The 18,534-nt window shown below is 44.2% G+C and overlaps 1 protein-coding gene across 1 annotated transcript in view; it reads left to right on the top strand.

The window, feature by feature from the left end:
- The first annotated feature begins 8,039 nt into the window (after window positions 1–8,039).
- The window catches only part of SLC28A3 (solute carrier family 28 (concentrative nucleoside transporter), member 3), a 30,306-nt gene continuing 19,811 nt past the window's right edge, over window positions 8,040–18,534 (top strand). The window contains exons 1-5 of the mRNA XM_012640013.1: window positions 8,040–8,084; window positions 9,914–10,012; window positions 13,040–13,122; window positions 16,044–16,135; window positions 17,477–17,666. Coding sequence (XP_012495467.1) covers window positions 8,040–8,084; window positions 9,914–10,012; window positions 13,040–13,122; window positions 16,044–16,135; window positions 17,477–17,666 — 509 coding nt within the window. The remainder of the gene's footprint in view (window positions 8,085–9,913; window positions 10,013–13,039; window positions 13,123–16,043; window positions 16,136–17,476; window positions 17,667–18,534) is intronic.

The raw sequence follows: 18,534 nt of genomic DNA, 5'->3' as shown, positions 1-18,534 counted from the left end.
CAAACAGGTCGAGCAAGTGGGAGCACAGGTCCACTTGCATGGTATGTCCTGTCCCGCAGGAGGAGACAGACAAAGCTGCTCAGAGAGACATTTCTAGGAGCCAGCAAATGTTAGGCTTCCTGTTGGCTCACACCGTCTCTTCCCTGTTCCCCTGCAGAGTGTAAAGTCTTTACGTCAGAGAAGAGGAAGAAAGAAGTAGAGGAGGAAGAATTTAGAAAGCACAGGAGCGGGTAGCAGAGGCAGCCTGTGGTGCTCCGAGTACAGACTGTACTGTGTGTGGCCTGGACCTTGGCTGGAGATACATGGCCTCTGGTGAAGGAGGAAGGTGATGAGTTTCTGAGAAAAGGCAGACTGAGGCTGGGGGTGGGGAATGTCAGGGGAGGGTCATCGATAGGAAGGCTAAAAATCCCGTAGTGAATCATGACAAGGACAAAACAAGCTATTCAAGTGAAGAGTTGGGGTTCAGAGTCAGACTGCCTGGATTTGCCAGGCCCACCATTTAGGCAACATACCTAATTTCTCTGTACCTGTTTCTTCATCAGAAGCTGGGTCTCCTAATACTGCGCATCATAGGACTATTAGGAAAGTAACGTAAAGCACTGGTGCCTAACAAATGCTCAAATGTCGGTTATTAATCAAACCATTTAATTGGAGATGCTGTTTATATCTTTTCTTTTCGAGACAGAGTCTCTCTCTGTTGCCTGGGCTAGAGTGCAGTGGTGTCAGCCTAGCTCACAGCAACCTCACACTCCTGGGCTCAAGCAATCCTCCTGCCTCAGCCTCCCGAGTAGCTGGGACTACAGGTATGCGCCACCACGCCTGGCTAATTTTTTCTATTTTTTTTAGTTACCCAACTAATTTCTTTCTATTTTTAGTAGAGACGGGGTCTCACTCTTGCTCAGGCTGGTCTTGAACTCCTGACCTTAAGCGATGCTCCCACCTCGGCCTCCCAGAGTGCTAGGATTACAGGCGTGAGCCACCACGCCCGGCCTTCTTTTCTTTTTTTTCCTTTTGTTTATATTTTTATATATTTTTTGTAGAGGTGGGGGTCTCAATATACTGGCCAGGCTGATCTCCAACTCCTGGCCTCAAGGGATCCTCCTGCCTCTGCCTCCCAAAGTGCAGGGATTACAGGCAAGAACCACGGCGCCTGGCCAAAATCTGCCTCTTTTTAGAGCAAATACTGGAACCTGTTGTTGTAAGACCTCTGGATGCAAGTTGCCAACATGCAGCTTTGAATTGTCATCATGTGGGCAAAATGTAAAACTTCAAATCCTTTAGGTCCCTGCCGGCTTGGGAAAGGTTGGCTCTCAACGTCTTGTCTCATCAAAAGACTTTCTAAAGCTATTTTTCAAATACTTTGGGTCATTCTGAGCCATTTCCTATTTAGTCAAATGCATTTTTTAAGAAATGTTTTATATACTGTAAATTTATTCTATGTGTTTCTAATACGGTAATTTACATTTGTTTAATCAGTACTCTTTGGAAAGAAAAGCTTAATGGCCAAGGTGATTTTAGAAATCACCAAAAAGTAACTTTTTCCCAAAAGTAGATTAGAGGTCAATTTTATTGAATGTGCAGGAAGATCCCAAGTAGTGATACCTGCTGTATAAGCCAACAACTGCAAAAGCAAAACACGATTTTGAATAGCTTAAGGACTATGTAAGGTGCTCCAAGATGAAGCTATCACTAGTGATCTCCAGTGTCTCTTGACACAACCTTTATCTCTCCCTCTCTTTTCCTTCTTAGTCTATCTTATTATAATGACAGACTTTAATAAAGAAGTGAAGTCATGTTTCCTTTTCCTATTTTAAGAAATAAATCGTTCTGGGACCTATCTGACCAAATTGTTTCACAGACAGGTGTTATATTCTCCATATTTTTTTTCACGCTGTAAATATTATACGGCATATAATGTTTCTTAACCTCACAAACTTTGAGTATTGGGAGCCCTATAGAGAAAAAGACTTCCCATCATTGGCCTGCTGTGCCCATGGTGAAAGCATTTTTATAAACAAAAAACAGTCTATAATCAATCACTTTGTGGTCTGAATTTTGACCCCTTCAAACAGAGTGGCGAGTTGCCTATATCAAAACCAAATTGTGGCTGGGTGCCGTGGCTCACGCCTATAATCCCAGCACTCTGGGAGGATCGCTTGAGCTCAGGAGTACAAGACCAGCCTGAGCAAGAGTGAGACCCCAACTCTACAACAAATAGAAAAATCAGCTGGGTGTGGTGGTGTGCGCCTGTAGTCCCAGCTGCTCGGGAGGCTGAGGCAGGAGGATCACTTGAGCCCAGGAGTTTGAGGCTACAGTGAGCTATGATCAGGCCACTGCACTCTACCTGGGGCGACAGAGCAAGACTGTCTCTCAAAAAAAAAACGGAGAAGGAAATGAGAGTAAGAAAGAAGAATCTTAGTTTCAATTGATAGATTCAAAGGGATTATATCCTTGTTTGTTTATCTTTTTTCTTACTTGGAAAGTGTTTAGCTAGTGAGCATTTCCAGCTGCCCCTGACTGAACAGGTCACATCTTTGGAATTTAAGAAACAGTCTCAATCATTCCAATTAGCCTGCAGAAGTAGAAGTAGCATCTTGAACTTTTTAGTAGTGCTTCTCATGATTATCATTAATCAATTGTACAATTCATGGTTGACAGCTTTTCTTCTAAACTCCCTGAGAACGGGGACCATATACACAATCCCCAGCATCAGCAGAATGTCCAGCCCCATAATAAGTGCACAAGAAACACTTGTTGGAGGACTGAATGAGCATTCCTAGGACAGAGCCCAGAGGACATGTATGTAACATTCAGAGTTGAGTAGAAAAGGCTGGAATGGCACAGGAAGGAGAGAAGGCACAGTACATACAGGTCGTGGGAGGAAACTAGCAAAGTAATATTACAGAAGTGGGGATAGGAGCATTTTAAAGGAGTGGTACATGTAAGGTTTTTGGATGGGCAGCGGCAGAGAAAGAAAGACGAGCAGAGTGAAGAGGGCAAGCAACAAGGCTTTATTGGGAGAGGAGGAAAGAAAGTGCTCCCGGGCAAGGTTCACTGGTCCGGAGAGAGGGGGCCAGAGAAGTCACCCACTGGAAAGTGTTGAGCAGGCTTATAAAGGGTTTGGAGTTGGGGGTTGGGGGTTTCTCTTCAGTGCGAATTTTTGGCTCACAAAGTGGAGAGTTCTTTGTTACAGTTTAGGGCGGGACTCATGGGCTTCTTTTTCTTTAGGGAGGGGAGGGGTGCCGGCCACCAGCCTTGCAGTACACTGTGCATTTTAAAGACTGAATTCAGGCCAGGTGCAGTGGCTCACGCATGTAATCCAAGCACCTTGGAGGCCGAGGCAAGAGAATCACATGAGGCCAGGAGCTTGAGACCAGCCTGGGCAATATAGCAAGACCTGGTCTCTACAAAAATAAAATTGAATTTTTTTTTTAAATTAAAAAAATGAATTTAGGGGATAGAAAACTTGACTTTGACAAGAGTGATTTCCATGGAGTGGTAGGAGCGGAAGCTAGATTGAAATGGGTTGAAGAGTGAATACACGTAAGGCAAGAAAATGGAAGCAGTAAGTACCGATAAAAGGCTGCCTTTTGTGGAGGAGAAATACTTACCTATGAATTCTTGGCTTCGGGACAATAAAAAGTTGATGAAGCTGCAAATATTAGAGAATCAGGGAGGGAGGGCTAAGTAACACCGCATGTGGGAGATGCACAGAGTGCTGGGGCTGGCAGGCGGGAGTGAAGGTGGTGTCACATTATTGCTCTGGGGACCCGCTTCTCGGTGGGTGACTTCAGACTTCTCTGGTCTTCTCCCTCCTAAGTATATAGGAAGTTCTTACTGACGGGAGTGTCTTCCCCCATTGGAACAAACCAGCCCGAGCCAGAAAAACGTGAAGAACAATAACAGGAAATTAGAACCAGATTGAAATAATTACACAGTAACAAACGCAAATATCAGAAACTGCAATAACAGTGAAAGGTAACCTGGTAACCGGCAGCACAAAGGGCGGTGATGTCGTGGAGCAGACGAATCTGCATTTATGCATTCAACTAGCCCCCGGCTCTGAAAATCCTGTATATGAAAAAGAAATAAAAAATGTACTTCAATGAATTTGGAGAAATTTAACTCAGACCTTTTGGTCTTATCCCCAGCTATGATTAATGTCAAAGATAAACAAAGCCAAACACAGGCTACAGCGATGAAGACAGATTTCACTCAGTAATAACCACTGCAGTAGGGAGCAGGGCCCAGCACAAACTGAACAGGAAATTGACCGCCTACCCTGCCTCTACCTCCTTTCTCTTACCCCTCAGTGGCACTCTGATGATGTTTGCTCTACATTGCTAGAAGTCACAATGTTTATAATTTGTTCTGGAATCATAATCCCTGGAGTTTTTAGATTTTAATTCATCAAATACCTTCAAAACATACAATCACTCCTTTTATCATAATTTCGCCACTTATCCTTCATGTAGCTTCTTCCTCTAGCAGTTGTTTGAAGAAAGTTCATAGAAACCATGTTCTATGAATACTCGTATGTTTAAACTCTCTTAAAAATCTGATTATAAACCTTCCTTTAATTTTTCTCCTTTGGGAACAGCACTCTGCGTCTTTCCCCTTTTCCTGATATTCCCATTTGTAGGGGTTTCCTCTGCCCCCCGGGTTCACAAAGCTCACAATAGGAGAGGGAATGTTAGCAGCGTTCTGAAGCCATACATGTGGCTAGCTTAACTGCCACTCACAGCAACAACATGCAGAGGCCTGACTCCTTGCGCCCAGTCCAAAGATCCCTCAGCGCTAAGAGATCACAAATAATCATGCCAGGGAAGTGTGGCAGCAAGCCCCAGGCTGACCATGGGGGTCTCTTCCCACAGGTACTGCAGCTCCGTACTGGGCGGCAGGAAAAATGGGAACCTCTCAAGGCAATGGTCTAGCCAGTGGCCATTAACTCACATTAAGGATTACACAAACCCAAGACTTGAGCCAGAGATTACCACCAGCCTAGTGGGTCAAGAACACTAGGAAGGAACTAAGGCTTCCAGATACGGTCTGAAAATGCAATTGTTCCTGGGCAAAGCCCAGGCAATCAGAGAATAATTTTATAGAGAAATGCCCTTAAAACATTTGACCTTGGTTGATTATAAAAGCAAAAAATAAGGGGATGAGAGAATGATCCCAAACAATTTGGAAAGATCAGATTCACCAAACAGATGTTGACTTTGACAAGGCAAATTTCAAATATAGAGGACAAAGAGACTATAAATAGCCCAGAACAAGCAAGTGGGAAGAAAACTAAAGCATAAAATTAACATTATAGTCAATGAGCACGTGGCTAGGTGTACATTGGATTGAGCCACCTAACCCTGCTAGGTAGGTACCACTTCCATTCCCACATGATGGGGTATGAGCCCTCAAAATTCAGCCTGGATTTGAACCCAGGTTTGATCATGGAACCCAAGGTTGTAATCACAAATGCAACCCCAATTAATATTTATCAATAACTGTCAGTATTCCCAAAAAACAGTGATCCTAAGGTTATGTTGAGTCCACTTCCTGTGATCTATTTACTTTCTGAGGCAGTTGCTCTATTCTAGTCCCATTCCATGTTCAGAGAAATGGATACACAAAGGCTAGATCACTTGAAGAAGCTCAGAAGAACAATAGAAATTACAGATGTGTTTCTGACACCTTCGTTTGTACAACTGAGTCTTAGACTATTAGAAATCAGGGAACCTTCTTGCAGGAGAGAAAGCAGTCCCCTACCATTTGGTTTCTGCTCAACTGAGGAGATGCTATAAAGCTCAGCAGCCTCTGGAAATATCTTTCCCATTCATTCAAAAACAGTTATTGAACACCTCTGTGTCCGGCACTGGGCTGTGCACATGGTATTCAGCAGAGAACAGGGGAAAGAGTACCCAGCTGCTTAGAGTCCAGTGGGTAAAACACAGATTTACAGATGTGCACAGTTCCAAATTCAACTGATATCATAGTCCCGTTTGTGTCCCAGGCATTCAGAGCCTGACATTCACGGCAATATTGCAGGCATCGCTACTTCTCAGAATGCACCATATTGACAGCTTCTAGGCGAATTGTTTCAAAGGTGTACAGAGATGTGAAATTAACCAGATAGAGTACATAGATACACAGACAGTAAAATAAAATAAGCAACTTTGGTCACCAATCTAAAGCAGATCTGATAGTGTAACGCCTTCCATTTGAAGTATATTATCAAACGCTTCACAGAACCCGCTGTAATGTGTCAGCCTCCAGAATCTTCAAAATGACTCCCCCAGGGAGTCCTCGTCACATCACATTGGACCGCTGGGCACACTTGCATCCTGCCAAAGGTCAGGATGAACGTCTCCTGGGTGCTTGAGGTTTCTGTCCTTATCTCGGGCCTTGAGCCCAGCTGTGCCTCCTCCGCAAGGCCCCTCGTATGTTCAGAGCAAACGCTGTAGAGAAGAAAGGCTCCCTGGCACCGTCGCCGCCAGTCTGCAGCAGGGAAACCACAGCCACAAGAACTGAGAAAGGGAATCCAGGCTGTGCATTCAGAGCACAGTAGGGAGAGGCTGAAGAATGTCACACTAGCCATGAAGACTGGACATGTCCACAAAGGCAGGAGTGCCCACTTATGTATTTAGAAAGACAGAGTCCATTTAAAACCAGCGTGCAGGGTGGGGAAGGCCATTATTCTGGGTCGAGAAAGGACCGCCAGAGCCTAAATGTGGTTTAAAAGCAGCCACAAGCACCTCTGGGACTTTCAACACTTCTATCATTTCTACTCTTGTCCTTTATTACCTAGGGTTCAGATCGGGCCTCTAAATTGAAAGGGAACCAAGAGGAGTCAAACTGGTAGGTAGACTAGTACCTCTTTCCGTATGTGCAAGGTCCAAGGGGTCAAGCTCTGCAGAAGCAGTATGGGCTAGGCATGGGCAGTCCGGGTTGAGGACCCACCCAGCCATTTCTGGCTGTTGAGTGATTCACTTGTCTTTGCCTCAGTTTCCTCATCTGTGAAAATGGGGATCACAGCCCTCACTTCACAGGCCTCTTATGAGGACCAAACAAATGCAAAACTTTGTAAAGGGTTTAAGGCAAATATTTCCTGTCTGCTAACTACTGTATCATTCAGAGCAAAATAAAAGGAAATACCAAAAGCAACAGGGAGAAGTTAATTTGTAGTTCATGGCCTTAACCACTGGCCATAACTACATGAGAAGTTAATTTCATCCGGATAAAAGTCTAGGGGTGGGTAGGGGCAGTGCAGAGCCAGTGAGTGTGCTGTGCTGCCCACGGGTTGCAGGGACCCAAGTTCCTCCTGACTCCCCACTCTGACATCACTAGGATCTGGGCCTCGTGTTCTGGCCCAGATGGAGCTATCGCACACCAGGCAGCAAGACAGGAAAGGACCAAAGGGAACGGGAGCACCTGCCAGCTTCCTTAAGGAACATTCCCTGGGCTGCCTCCCAGAGGACTCCAGCTACTGGCATTTTATTGGCAAGAATCTAGGAAGCTTGGAAATGTAGCCTTTTTCCTAGATGGCCCTGTGTCAGCTAAAACTCTTTGAAAGGGGATGCCACAAATGAGGGAGAGGGGAGTAATTTTAGTAATTTCCAATGTTCTCAAAGTTATCAAGGCTTAGAACAAAAGGGAGAAAATAGAAAGGCCTCCCTCCATCTGTGCCTCCCTGTAACGGCCACTGTGGATCTGTCCTCACTGGAGAATCAGAAAGCGCAGGATCAAAGAGATGGTAGGAAACAAGCCCCGGGCACAATGTGCTCCTAACTACCAGGCTCTGCCCCTCAAAGTGGGCTCAATCCAGGGTCACCGCCCTTCTGCACGCCTAAGAACAACAGCTAACTGGAGAAATTAAAAATGGCACGTGAATACTGCCTAGAAACACTCTCACTCAACTCCCTCGGCCCTCTTCCCCGTTCGTTTGGTAGAGGGATAGGTAAGCCATGAGAACAGTGGTGGTTGTAGGATGTTAGGCACGCACAGGTAACTAGTAATCTGAATTGCTAAATAGATAGGAAGAAACAATGGGCTACGACGTCATCTGGGGCCCGTGTGGCAGCCCCATGACTGTAATTTGAAAAGAAGCAGAGAAACAGTTGTCTCAACAGTCAATTTCCAGGTACTAATCAACACCCACAATAACCCCATTAATTCTGCTGCAGATCCTCAAGTGGGTGACACTGTTCTTCCTGCAAATACTAAAAGGCCAAGGCGTACACTCTGCCAGTGCCACAGTAATCTCATCAGGCAGTGAAAAATACATGCTGAGGTGCTTTTGTCATTTTTTTTTTTTTTTTTTTTTTTGGAGAGAAGGTGTCACTCTGTTGCCTGGGCTAGAGTGTGTGGGGCGACATCATAGCTCATGGCAACTTCAGACTCCTGGTATTAATCAATTCTCCCGCCTCCACCTTTGTTGCCGCTTTTAAAAAGCACCCACATTATCCCCCTAAAACACACACACACACACCCTTCTGCTGTTAGTAACTTTAAAAAGGCAGGATCCATCCTGTGTTCCACAAGTAAGTCTCACATCCTGCCACTAGGTGGCAGGGATGATCAGCATCACGAACCTGAATCTCCTAATGCCACCAGCAAATGTCAGGACCTTGGAGGGATCCGGACACACCGAACTGAAAGTGTGTTGGACGCATGGGGGGCTGAGGCTTAGGATGATGTGACCTGCTCAGTGTCACACATGTAATGAGTGTCACAGATGTGATTAGCCCTAAGGACTAAGCCCCCCAGTCACCTACGTCCTGTTATTCCATTAGCTCATGCTGGGTTTTGTTTTTAACTTTAAAATATGTCTATACGTATATATTTTCCTTCCATGCTGTATTTTCATGCCAAGTACCCAGAGGCACTACATTGCTGCGCTAATGCAACATTAAAATCACCGTGGTTCATTAACTCGCGTAATTGATACGTGCGAGGAACCACTGCTATGTGCAAGGAACCATGCTAAAGTAAGATACAAACTACTGTAACACAGAAGGAAGTACGGCAACAATACTTATTTGCGTAAATCATGTGTGTGCTGTCAGACGTTGTTCATGTTTATTCGCTCTTGTTTTTCAATAAGTAGAAAATGCAATATAAGTTGGTATTGCAGTATTTTCCAAACTCTTGGGCCAATCAGAGACCTGAAGTCAAAATCAAAGTCATACACTTGGTCTTTATTCAAAGACAAGGTCAAAGCCCTCGGGCTTCCAGGGGGCATTTCTGGCACCATTTTTCAGTTGACTTAACCGAGAAAAAGGCGAGTTGGGATGAGATGGGAGAAAGACACCCCAAAAGAGATAAAAGAGAAACAAACCAGGTGTTCATCACTTCTGGAAGCAGCGGCTGAGGTCAGGACAGCCCTCTAAGAGGAAACCTTACTCAGTTCCTTAAAGTAAAAGCAAGATGGCTTCACCAGAAGGCATTTTTCTTATGCTCATTACTACCAGAGATTGCTCTAAACCAAGCAAAGCACATTTCGACATCTCGTAAATCCACATCTAGGAATAAAATTATCCAACCTACGGTTTTCTACATTTTATTTCATTTTTTAAGTTGAAAACCTGTGTGATGTGATAGAAAGGAGAGTGGAAACCTGCTCCCTCGTCCCTGCTCAGCTTATTAAAGTTGTCTGGCCTAGACGAGGGCGATTGTCCACCCCACTCTCTCCCTCAAGTTGGACCACAGCCATCCTTTCGCTCAGAGCAGAACAAAGCAAAACTGAGCTGTTTCTTTATGAGCCCGAGGTTCACCAGCTGTTTCTTGGATCAGATGCCTCATCTGAACACCTAATCTTTGCTTGTCTCATCCCTCAAAACTCTTCTAGGTATCATTCATTGAAGAGCATTTGTTTCTTGGCGCTGACATTTTACTTTTGCAATCTGTACTTTTTTCTTAGGATGAAGAAGATTATCTTAAACACCGGGATACGTCAGAAAATAACAACTCGATTAGGAACAGAGCCGTGCAAAGCGGGGAGCACGGAAACACCAAGCAGGTATGGCTGGACGGTGGTTGTGTGACTCTAGCGCCATGGTAACCACTGCACAACAGGCCCCTGACGACAGTGGGGACAGAAAGCGTGTCGCCCAGGCGGCACTCAGAGGAACGCATTAAATGGTGATCACAGTGTGTAAGTCAGAGTCGGGAAGAAAACACTCATGACCAAACAAAGGGATTTTGTTTTTATACACCTGTCCTCAGAGTTCCTTGATGGGAGGAGTACCCAGGCTTTGACAATTTCAGATTCCAAGCTCCATTCCAAGGGCAAAAAGCACGGATATTAAAAAAAAAATCTAAATTTTAAGGTAGATGAGACGGATAGAGGAAGGCTCTAATATGGTTCTAAAACTTTGTCCATAATGTCCTGGGGTTTCTTAGTGGCACCTAAATTTACACCAGTCTGAGGAACTCTGTTTTATTTCACTTATATCGAATTCTGCATAGGATTTTAATTAAAGAGAGCTTTCTGCTGCTACAAAGGTAAGGAAAAAATGACCCATGTAGATCGTCCTTTAAAAAGTAATTCTGGGTTCCCACTAATGTATCATTTTGTGGGAAGTTTTCTCATGATGAAAGAATAATTTTTTTAAAGTAGGAAATTTGAAAAAGTATTGAAAATCTGGGAGACAAAAGAAAAGGCTTGTAATTCAAGAAAAAAAATCAGTGCCTAACGTCTTAGACCTTTATCCTTTATGCAAACGTATGGCCACATGCAAGTGTCATCTATACTGGGATCACACTACCTAAATTACAATATTAAGTAATGATTCATTTCACTTAATACATTGTTAGAAAATGATCATGTTACTAAATATCCTTCAAACAAAAAAGAAAACAGTGCTTAGGTTCACATACAAACTTTCCCAGGGATGTTTATAGCAGCTTTATTCATAATCGCCAAAGATTGGAAGCGACCTCGACGTCCTTCAGGAGATGACTAGATAAATCAACTGTGCTACATCCACACAATGCATTATCTTCGGCACTAAACAGAAATGAACCATCGAGCCTTGAAAAGACATGGAGGAACCTTACATGCATATTAGCGAGTGAAAGAAGCCAGTCTAGAACGGCTGCATACTGTATGATTTCAACTACATGACGTTCTGGAAAAGGCAAAACTAGGGAGATAGTGAAGAGATAGTGGTTTCCACGGAGCAAGGGTCAGGAGGAAGTAGAGATAAATTTTTAGGGCAGTAAAGCCATTGTGCGTGATGCCATAATGGGGGACACACGTCATCAAGCATCCACCCAAACACATAGAACGCGCAGCCGAGAGTGGCCCCTAATGCAAACTGTGGACTCAGGGTGGTGATGGTGGGGCAGTGTGAGTTCATCAGCTGTAACAAATGAACTGCTCTGGTGCAGGGTGTCCACGGTGGGCCAGGCTGTGGGGAGAGGGGCAGGGCGAGGGCATGCACAAGGAATCTCTGTACTTTCAGCTCAATTTCGCTGCAAACCTGAAACTGCTCTTTTTTTTAAAAAAAGTATTTTTCAGTTGTTTGACAAAATTTTTTAGATATTTTATGATGGTAAACAGGAATGTGAAGACCGAGGAGTAGCTACTGGATTTGTCAGCAATGGGCCTCGGGTGGCCTTGGCAGGAGCCATTCAGTGGAAGCTCAGTCACAGTGGGCTGAGAAGGGAGCAGGATGTGAGAAGTGACCACGAAAAAGGGAAGCAACTCTCTGCAGTGCTCTGGCTGTGAACAGAAGGACAAGGGGCAGATGTCATGACTGTGGGGGTTGAGGAGGTTCTGTTGTTGTTTCTGAAAGATGAGAAAGGATTGAAAAATGAAAGAAGAAAGCAATAGTAATGTTAGATACTTCATAGACAGTAGATCACCTGGGGTATTTTCACTGGAAGGAAATAGTAGTGAAGATCATTTAAATAAAAAATTTACCCAACATTAACTGTACGCAAGACTGGGCGATGTTAGATGTAAATAAATGAATAAAACTCATCTCTACCCCGTCCCCAGCAGCTGCAGCTTGGACTCAGCTGGTTTCTCTTCCAATGATCCTCTCACCTTCCTCGTTTCTGGGGTCCAGCCCAGAAAACGCAGGTAATCTGGGTCAGAAGTACAATGGAGTTTGGCATCGAAGGACTGTATGATTTTTGATGATCCTTTCAGCTCAGAAACATGCTCATGATGTATTTCTATGATTTTTTTTTAAAGAGAATCAAAGGCGACATTGGGTATGACAGAAAACAAAAGCTGAGATTTGTCATTAGATATCTTAGAGCACACTCAAAACTGTTGCACATGTGTGTATACTTCCTGCCCAGCTTCCACAGCCATTGGTAACAGTAGCCAGACCTATTGTTTGAGACTTTATTACAGAGTGCAGACAGGTAGGAAATCCTCTGCATCCTGGGATTACGGGCCAGTCAAACTGTACCTAGAAAAGTTGTCCATGAAAAAAATAGCCCAGGGATATAGTTCACTCAATTAATGAGAGCAAGGGCTGGCTGAGTAAGAGAAATACTCCCCATTAGCCTGACTGAAAGAAGGACCCTAGTTCCAAGGGGAGGTTTATCAGCTCTCCAAGGTGCCGAGCTTGCATTCATATCCGCAGACCAAGCCTTGGGCTGCCAGGAAAATAAATCCAGCTGTGGTCTCAGTCCTTTGGAAACAGGGCTGGCAGAGTATTAAGGGAGATTTATGCAGCCTCTGTTATTAACTTCATTTAGCACTTGGCGGAAAACGGAGCTGGGGTTGAATGATTACAGTGGAGAAAGGAGCAAAAAGCACAAATATGAGCCTGTCCCTTAAGAAAAGGAGAAAATACCAACTGCTCCTTTGGAAGGAAAGGGAGAATTAAATGTGATCCTGGATTTTTTTGTGATTATAGGAGGAAAGAAAATGTCTGTGCAGTAGATAATAGGAGCCATCTTCCTGCATAATAATTTAAAGGGACTTATTGAAAGTTCTTTGCCAGAGTTCTAAGCAAAGAAGATTGGGGTCCGTTACGCCTAGGATTCTCATTATCCCATCTCTGCTCTGATGTTTGGTCTCTAGGGTGAAGAGCAGGTTACCATTGAGCAGGATTCTCCAAGAAACAAAGATGACGTGGAGGACGACCAAGAGATGCACGAAAAAGGGTACAGTTTTTAAACCAGGGAAATAGCCATCCCGACCTCCTATTTGGTTTTATCACTTTGTTTTATCCCCACTTAATTTTTCACATCTCTTGTGATTTATTAGAGATTGTCACCACCACCCACTCCCAATCACTCTCCCCACACAACACCATTTTCAGGAAAATTAATGGAGCTCTAGGATGATCGATGTGGTCAGTTCAGACTGCTGATGTCCCAGGAACCCAATGTCTAGATTTAAATTCACCCATGACAGTTCTCTAATTAAAGGTGTAAATTATCAACTAATTGCTCCAGTCCATACAAAAGTAGTTAATTCTTCTTCCTGATGTCGATCAATAGCGATAGATTTCTCAAAACCCAATCCACTTTAAACCCCAACAAACTGTTGATCCTACCTTATAGTATTCCAAAAGTATTCCAAGTCTTTACAACCCTGTAAGGGAGGAGAGACAAGATTGTTTTATTTTGTGAACCAGGAAAATGAAGCTCAGAGGCGTGACTTGTCCGCGTCTGCAAGAGAGGACAGAGCCAGCTTACAGTGTCAGCTTCTGATCCTAGTACGGGCTTGTCTCTGCTCTGCCATCATGCTACAGTATTTGCCCATTTTCTAAATTTCTATTTAAATTTTATTCACATTCCTATGTCTCTAAGGAACTTTGTTTTCATGTGTCAGAAGATACCTCTGGCGTTGGTCAGAACCGGGGTTGGGAGTGCCTGTCTCATGTATACCATGGTCAGGAGCCAGTGCTAAGCTTCACCCTTCATTTTACCTTATGAGCCTCTGACGCTGGGAAATTCTCTTGGGTGTTCAGAGGTCCTCAGGTTTCAGTGATGTTAATGGGACTGAAACCACCACCAGGAGTCTGGGAACGGTTCAGCCTAGATAACCAAATGACCAAAGGTGTCTATTCCCAGCCGCTTTACCTTAATGCAGAGTTACATTTGCTAGAATGGACTACACACATTCCCTGTCATGAAAGAATCTGTTGGGTCAACCTACAATACCCTACTAAACGTCACCCTGTGCTGCTGCTACTTTTTAACACTGTACCTTCAACTCAGTAATGGATCATTGGCCTTTCCTCAATCAGACCATGAGAAACAGCCTTCACTATGCTTGTACGCACCCAGTGTCTTCTGGAGGGCTGTTTCTAATTGTCAGTGCACAGAGTCACACACATATATGGCAATGAAAGTTTCATGAAAGGATGCCTATCATTCTTAGGTGTGACAACCTCTGATGCATCTTTCTTTTTTAATGGTAGACATCATGTGTGGACTTCACAATCCACGAATGGGTCCCAACGCACAGCTGTAAAATGCTGTTCCAGATAAGCAGTATGCACTCCCATTTCACTTATCTGCAAAATCGATGAATGCCCGTTGAGCACCCTAATATCCAAGGCCCTACTCCTGGTGCTGCTGTGGCTCACAGACATCTACTCTCCAGGATGTTACAGTCAGTAGTGGGTTTATAACAAATCACAATCAAAGAAGACAGTAAGAATAAAGAGCAGAGGAACGTGTCTGTCTGAAAAGATGCAAGAAAGTTTTCTAGAAGGACTTGAGCTGTGCCCTGAAGCCTGAGAGGTGGCTGAGTCCTAGACACACAGGCAAGACGGTGGAAGTGGAGCCATTAACCAAGGGGAGAGCAGGTCTCCCAGTTAGGGGCCAAGTCCTTTGAGGTCCTGGAGACTGGGAATCGTCTATATGGGGTGAGAAATGGTCATTTTAGAAATGCTATCCAGTAGCCTGGAAGTGGCAATGGTCAAATGTGCACATAAATTCCTCCCACCCCACCTCAAGTGGGAGAATGGGAGGCCTCCAAGGAAAGAGGCTCCTACCTGGGGACAAGGAGATCCCCAGAGAAGGAGAGGAGAGCCACTGTGGCTATGGCCCCGTGGCCTCTCCAAATGTACTCCCAAGGGACCACTAGACACCATCCTCCCCAGGAGACATGATGAGACATACACATTACTCATGCACTACCTACCCACCCACCTGTATCAAAGCCCAGGACAGGGCCGGGCACAGTGGCTCACACCTGTAATACTAGCACTCTGGGAGGCCAATGCAGGAGGATTGCTTGAGCTCAGGAGTTCGAGACCAGCCTGAGCAAGAGCAAACCCCATCTCCACTAAAAATAGAAAAAGTAGCTGGGTGTTGCAGTGCATGTCTGCAGTCCCAGCTACAGGAGGCTGAGGCAGGAGGATTGCTTCAGCCCAGGAGTCTGAGGTTGCTGTGAACCAGGATGACTCCACTACACTCTAGCCGGGACAACAGAGTGAGATTCTGTCTCCAAAAAAAAAGAAAAAGCCCTAGACAGAAACAGACATTCCACCAACTCCGGAACTTTCTGAGAAAGCTGTGACAACCCGTTTGTTAATAGCCCTCAAATCCACAAAATCCTGCTTTCATTTAATACACACCCAGTGAAGTCGGTCAGTTTAGGACTAAAGGGAATGACTATCTAAGACAGGGAACCTCCAACTTGCTCAAACTTCAGGGAACCAGGAGGGATGACAGTTCTTTGGCTTTTTATTTTTTTTAACAGTGAACATTAATACGCATTAGTTAAAGCTAACAGAGGCTCTCATAATCTAACCAGAAACACTCTCCTCCTGTGATTTGCTTCGGCTTTTGCTTGGTGATCCATCCCCTCTGCTGCCTTCCCAGGAGCGCCTTTTCTGTATCTCCCTAATGCCCCAGGACTTGGCACACTGATTCAGTGAGGGTTGATCCAAGTCATGGCTGACTGTAGTCTAGGATGAAATGAGTTTCCCATTTCTATTTTGTAAGACACATGCTCCACAAATTTGCTTGCTTGCCTGTTTTACAAAGCCTGATCTAGCCTTATTGTGCCAGCTTATTTCATGTTTTTGGTATTTACTTCTGGCTGCCTTTTTGCTTTTGTGTTATAGGTGTTTGGAAAGGAAGTACAATACAGTTTGTGATTTTTGTAGGAAACGCAAAACCATTCTTCGGTACATCATCTGGAGCATTTTGTTAGCAGGTAAATAACAAAGGGGATGGGGATACCGCTGTCTCTTTTTGGGGGAATCCCTCAAATGTTGACTGTGTTGGAAGAGAATGAACCTCCTTCTGGCCCTCACTGAGTCACACAGAGAGGCAGAGAGGGAAATCTGTAAGCCCCTATGTCTTGGATCTCCGCAGGAGAAACCTATGCAAATTGTTTATGAGACCAGCAGCTAATTTTTTGAGTCACCTCTCTCAAGGGCTCTTATAGCTTTCATTATTGTCACGTGGATTTGAGGGGGTGCAGTGGTTAATGCAAGCAATTAACGCTTTATGGGAATGCAACCTGAGGAGCTAGGGCCCTCCAGCCCTCTCCTCTTGCCTGAAGGCAAGACACGATGTCTCCTGTTTTCACTCCCTCCAAAGCAAAGGGCTCCTCGGCCCATTTTCAAGAACACTCCTGTCTATAAAATACAAGCATCCCCACCCACGCCCACAGACATTAATCCCAGACTACTGCACCGCTGAGGTCGGTGGTTTTGCTGGTGCTCAGACAGCTGCAGCAGGAAACAGCAGGGTTGGCAAACTTTCTCTCTACCAGGTCAGAGAGTATTTTAGGATTTTCAGTATGGTAGGCATAAGGTCAAAACCACATCACTCTGCCATTATAGTAAAAAGCAGCCATAAACAATACATAAGTAGACGGGCATGGCTGTGTTTCATCACAATATTCGTAGAATACAAATATACAAATACAATTGTACTTGCCACCTACAGAAACATGTGGCGGGCCAAATCGATTTAATCGGCAGACCATCTTTGTTGACATTTAAGAATAGGGAACCTTATTCTTATCCTCACATCTGCTCTTCAAAAGCAGCCACTTTAGTAACTGCCCTTGTCCCTTGTCCTTGGACATTCTGTGGCACTTAGAGACGTGGTCTGTTGTTGGTAAGTCTATTTTCCTGCTCAAGCTTAGGCCAAGTGTGAGGTGCAAACCAGGGGAATCAATACTTGTATGCTAGTGGTTGCTTCAACACATGGCCTGTCTCTGATAGTAGCTGCCCTGCCGAGTCTGAATGCCAGGGGGAAAAATGGTTGGGATGCCCAGTGATCAGGCCTCGAGATCCAAGAACTCAGAAGATGCTATAAGAAAAAGGCCCTAGCACCCTGTCCTCCCAGCCTTCATGGTGAGAATCTTAGGGACTTGGTTTGAAAAACATCAGAAACGCCCATCAGAGAAGCCAGTCTCCAAATCAAGAGCTCTCCTGCATTCAATGGCTCCTTGATTAAACCTCCCCTTGCCTGAGCCCGTCCAGGCTGAGGCTGGCATCTAGCTGGTATTGATGTTCAATGTCTGCATTTGCTTCCTGGACAGGTTATCTGGCTATGGTGATTGCAGCCTGTGTGCTGAACTTTCACAGAGCCCTTCCTCTTTTTGTGATCACCGTGACTGTCATCTTCTTTGTTGTCTGGGATCACTTGATGGCCAGATATGAACATCGAATTGATGAGATCCTGTCTCCTGGCAGAAGGTTTCTGAACGGCCATTGGTTCTGGCTGAAGTGGTAAATGCAATCGGTTCTCTTATTGCAGTTGAAAGGGGTGTTGTTCTTTTCTAACACGGTTCCAAGAATTTGTTCTGAAATTGCTTCCTCATTTATGGGACATTGAAGCTAGAAGCAATGTAGGGAGTGATCTGTTATAATGTCTTCATTTTACAAATAGGAAATCAAGGCCTCGATGAGGTGATGACTCATTTGAGACGTGTCCAAATGTCCCTACAAACTGCCTTAATTTCAAGTGTTATTAAATGATAAATGTCCAAAGGATGTTAATCTAATAACTTTTCTTGTGCTGTATTAGATAGACAATTATGTGGCCACGTATCAAGGAGCAGTCAGGAATGTACAATAGTGGGAGAGTTTAGTCATAGCAGGGATGGCTGCAGCTCTCCCTCTAACCTGTCAGTGGTAGGGCTTCGTGATGGATCACTAATATCTGTCCTGGTACAAGACAGGGAACAGCAGCACAAATGCCATCTAATCTCAGTACCTGTTTATAAAGAATTGGTCTGTAAATACAAAATGCTGGAGATTGCTGACAACACCTCTGCAATGAGCTCTCATTTTTTGCAACTTTTTTCTTCTTATACAAATTATACACAGTCTCTTTAAAATTTGTTTTCAAAATGGAGATCATAGAACATATTCAATCTTGAATTTGATTTTTTAATTTATATTCCTGCATGGTTGACTATGTATTGTACTTAAAAAATTTTTGCTATTTTAAATGTTATGATGAATATAAATCTTTATATCCATTTCTGATTGATTTAAGTCAGCTGCTATCTCATTCATTGCACTTCTTTGTTGACTAGTGAATCCAAGTAATTTTTCAGGCTTTCCTTTCTTTTTCTTTTCTCCTAATTTCCCT

This window comes from Propithecus coquereli, unplaced genomic scaffold, assembly GCF_000956105.1.
Source record: "Propithecus coquereli isolate 6110/MARCELLA unplaced genomic scaffold, Pcoq_1.0 Scaffold147, whole genome shotgun sequence".
In the NCBI taxonomy this organism is placed as follows: Eukaryota; Metazoa; Chordata; class Mammalia; order Primates; family Indriidae; genus Propithecus; species Propithecus coquereli.
The sequence above is the reverse complement of the archived record's forward strand: the minus strand, read 5'-3'. Positions and strand labels throughout refer to the sequence as shown.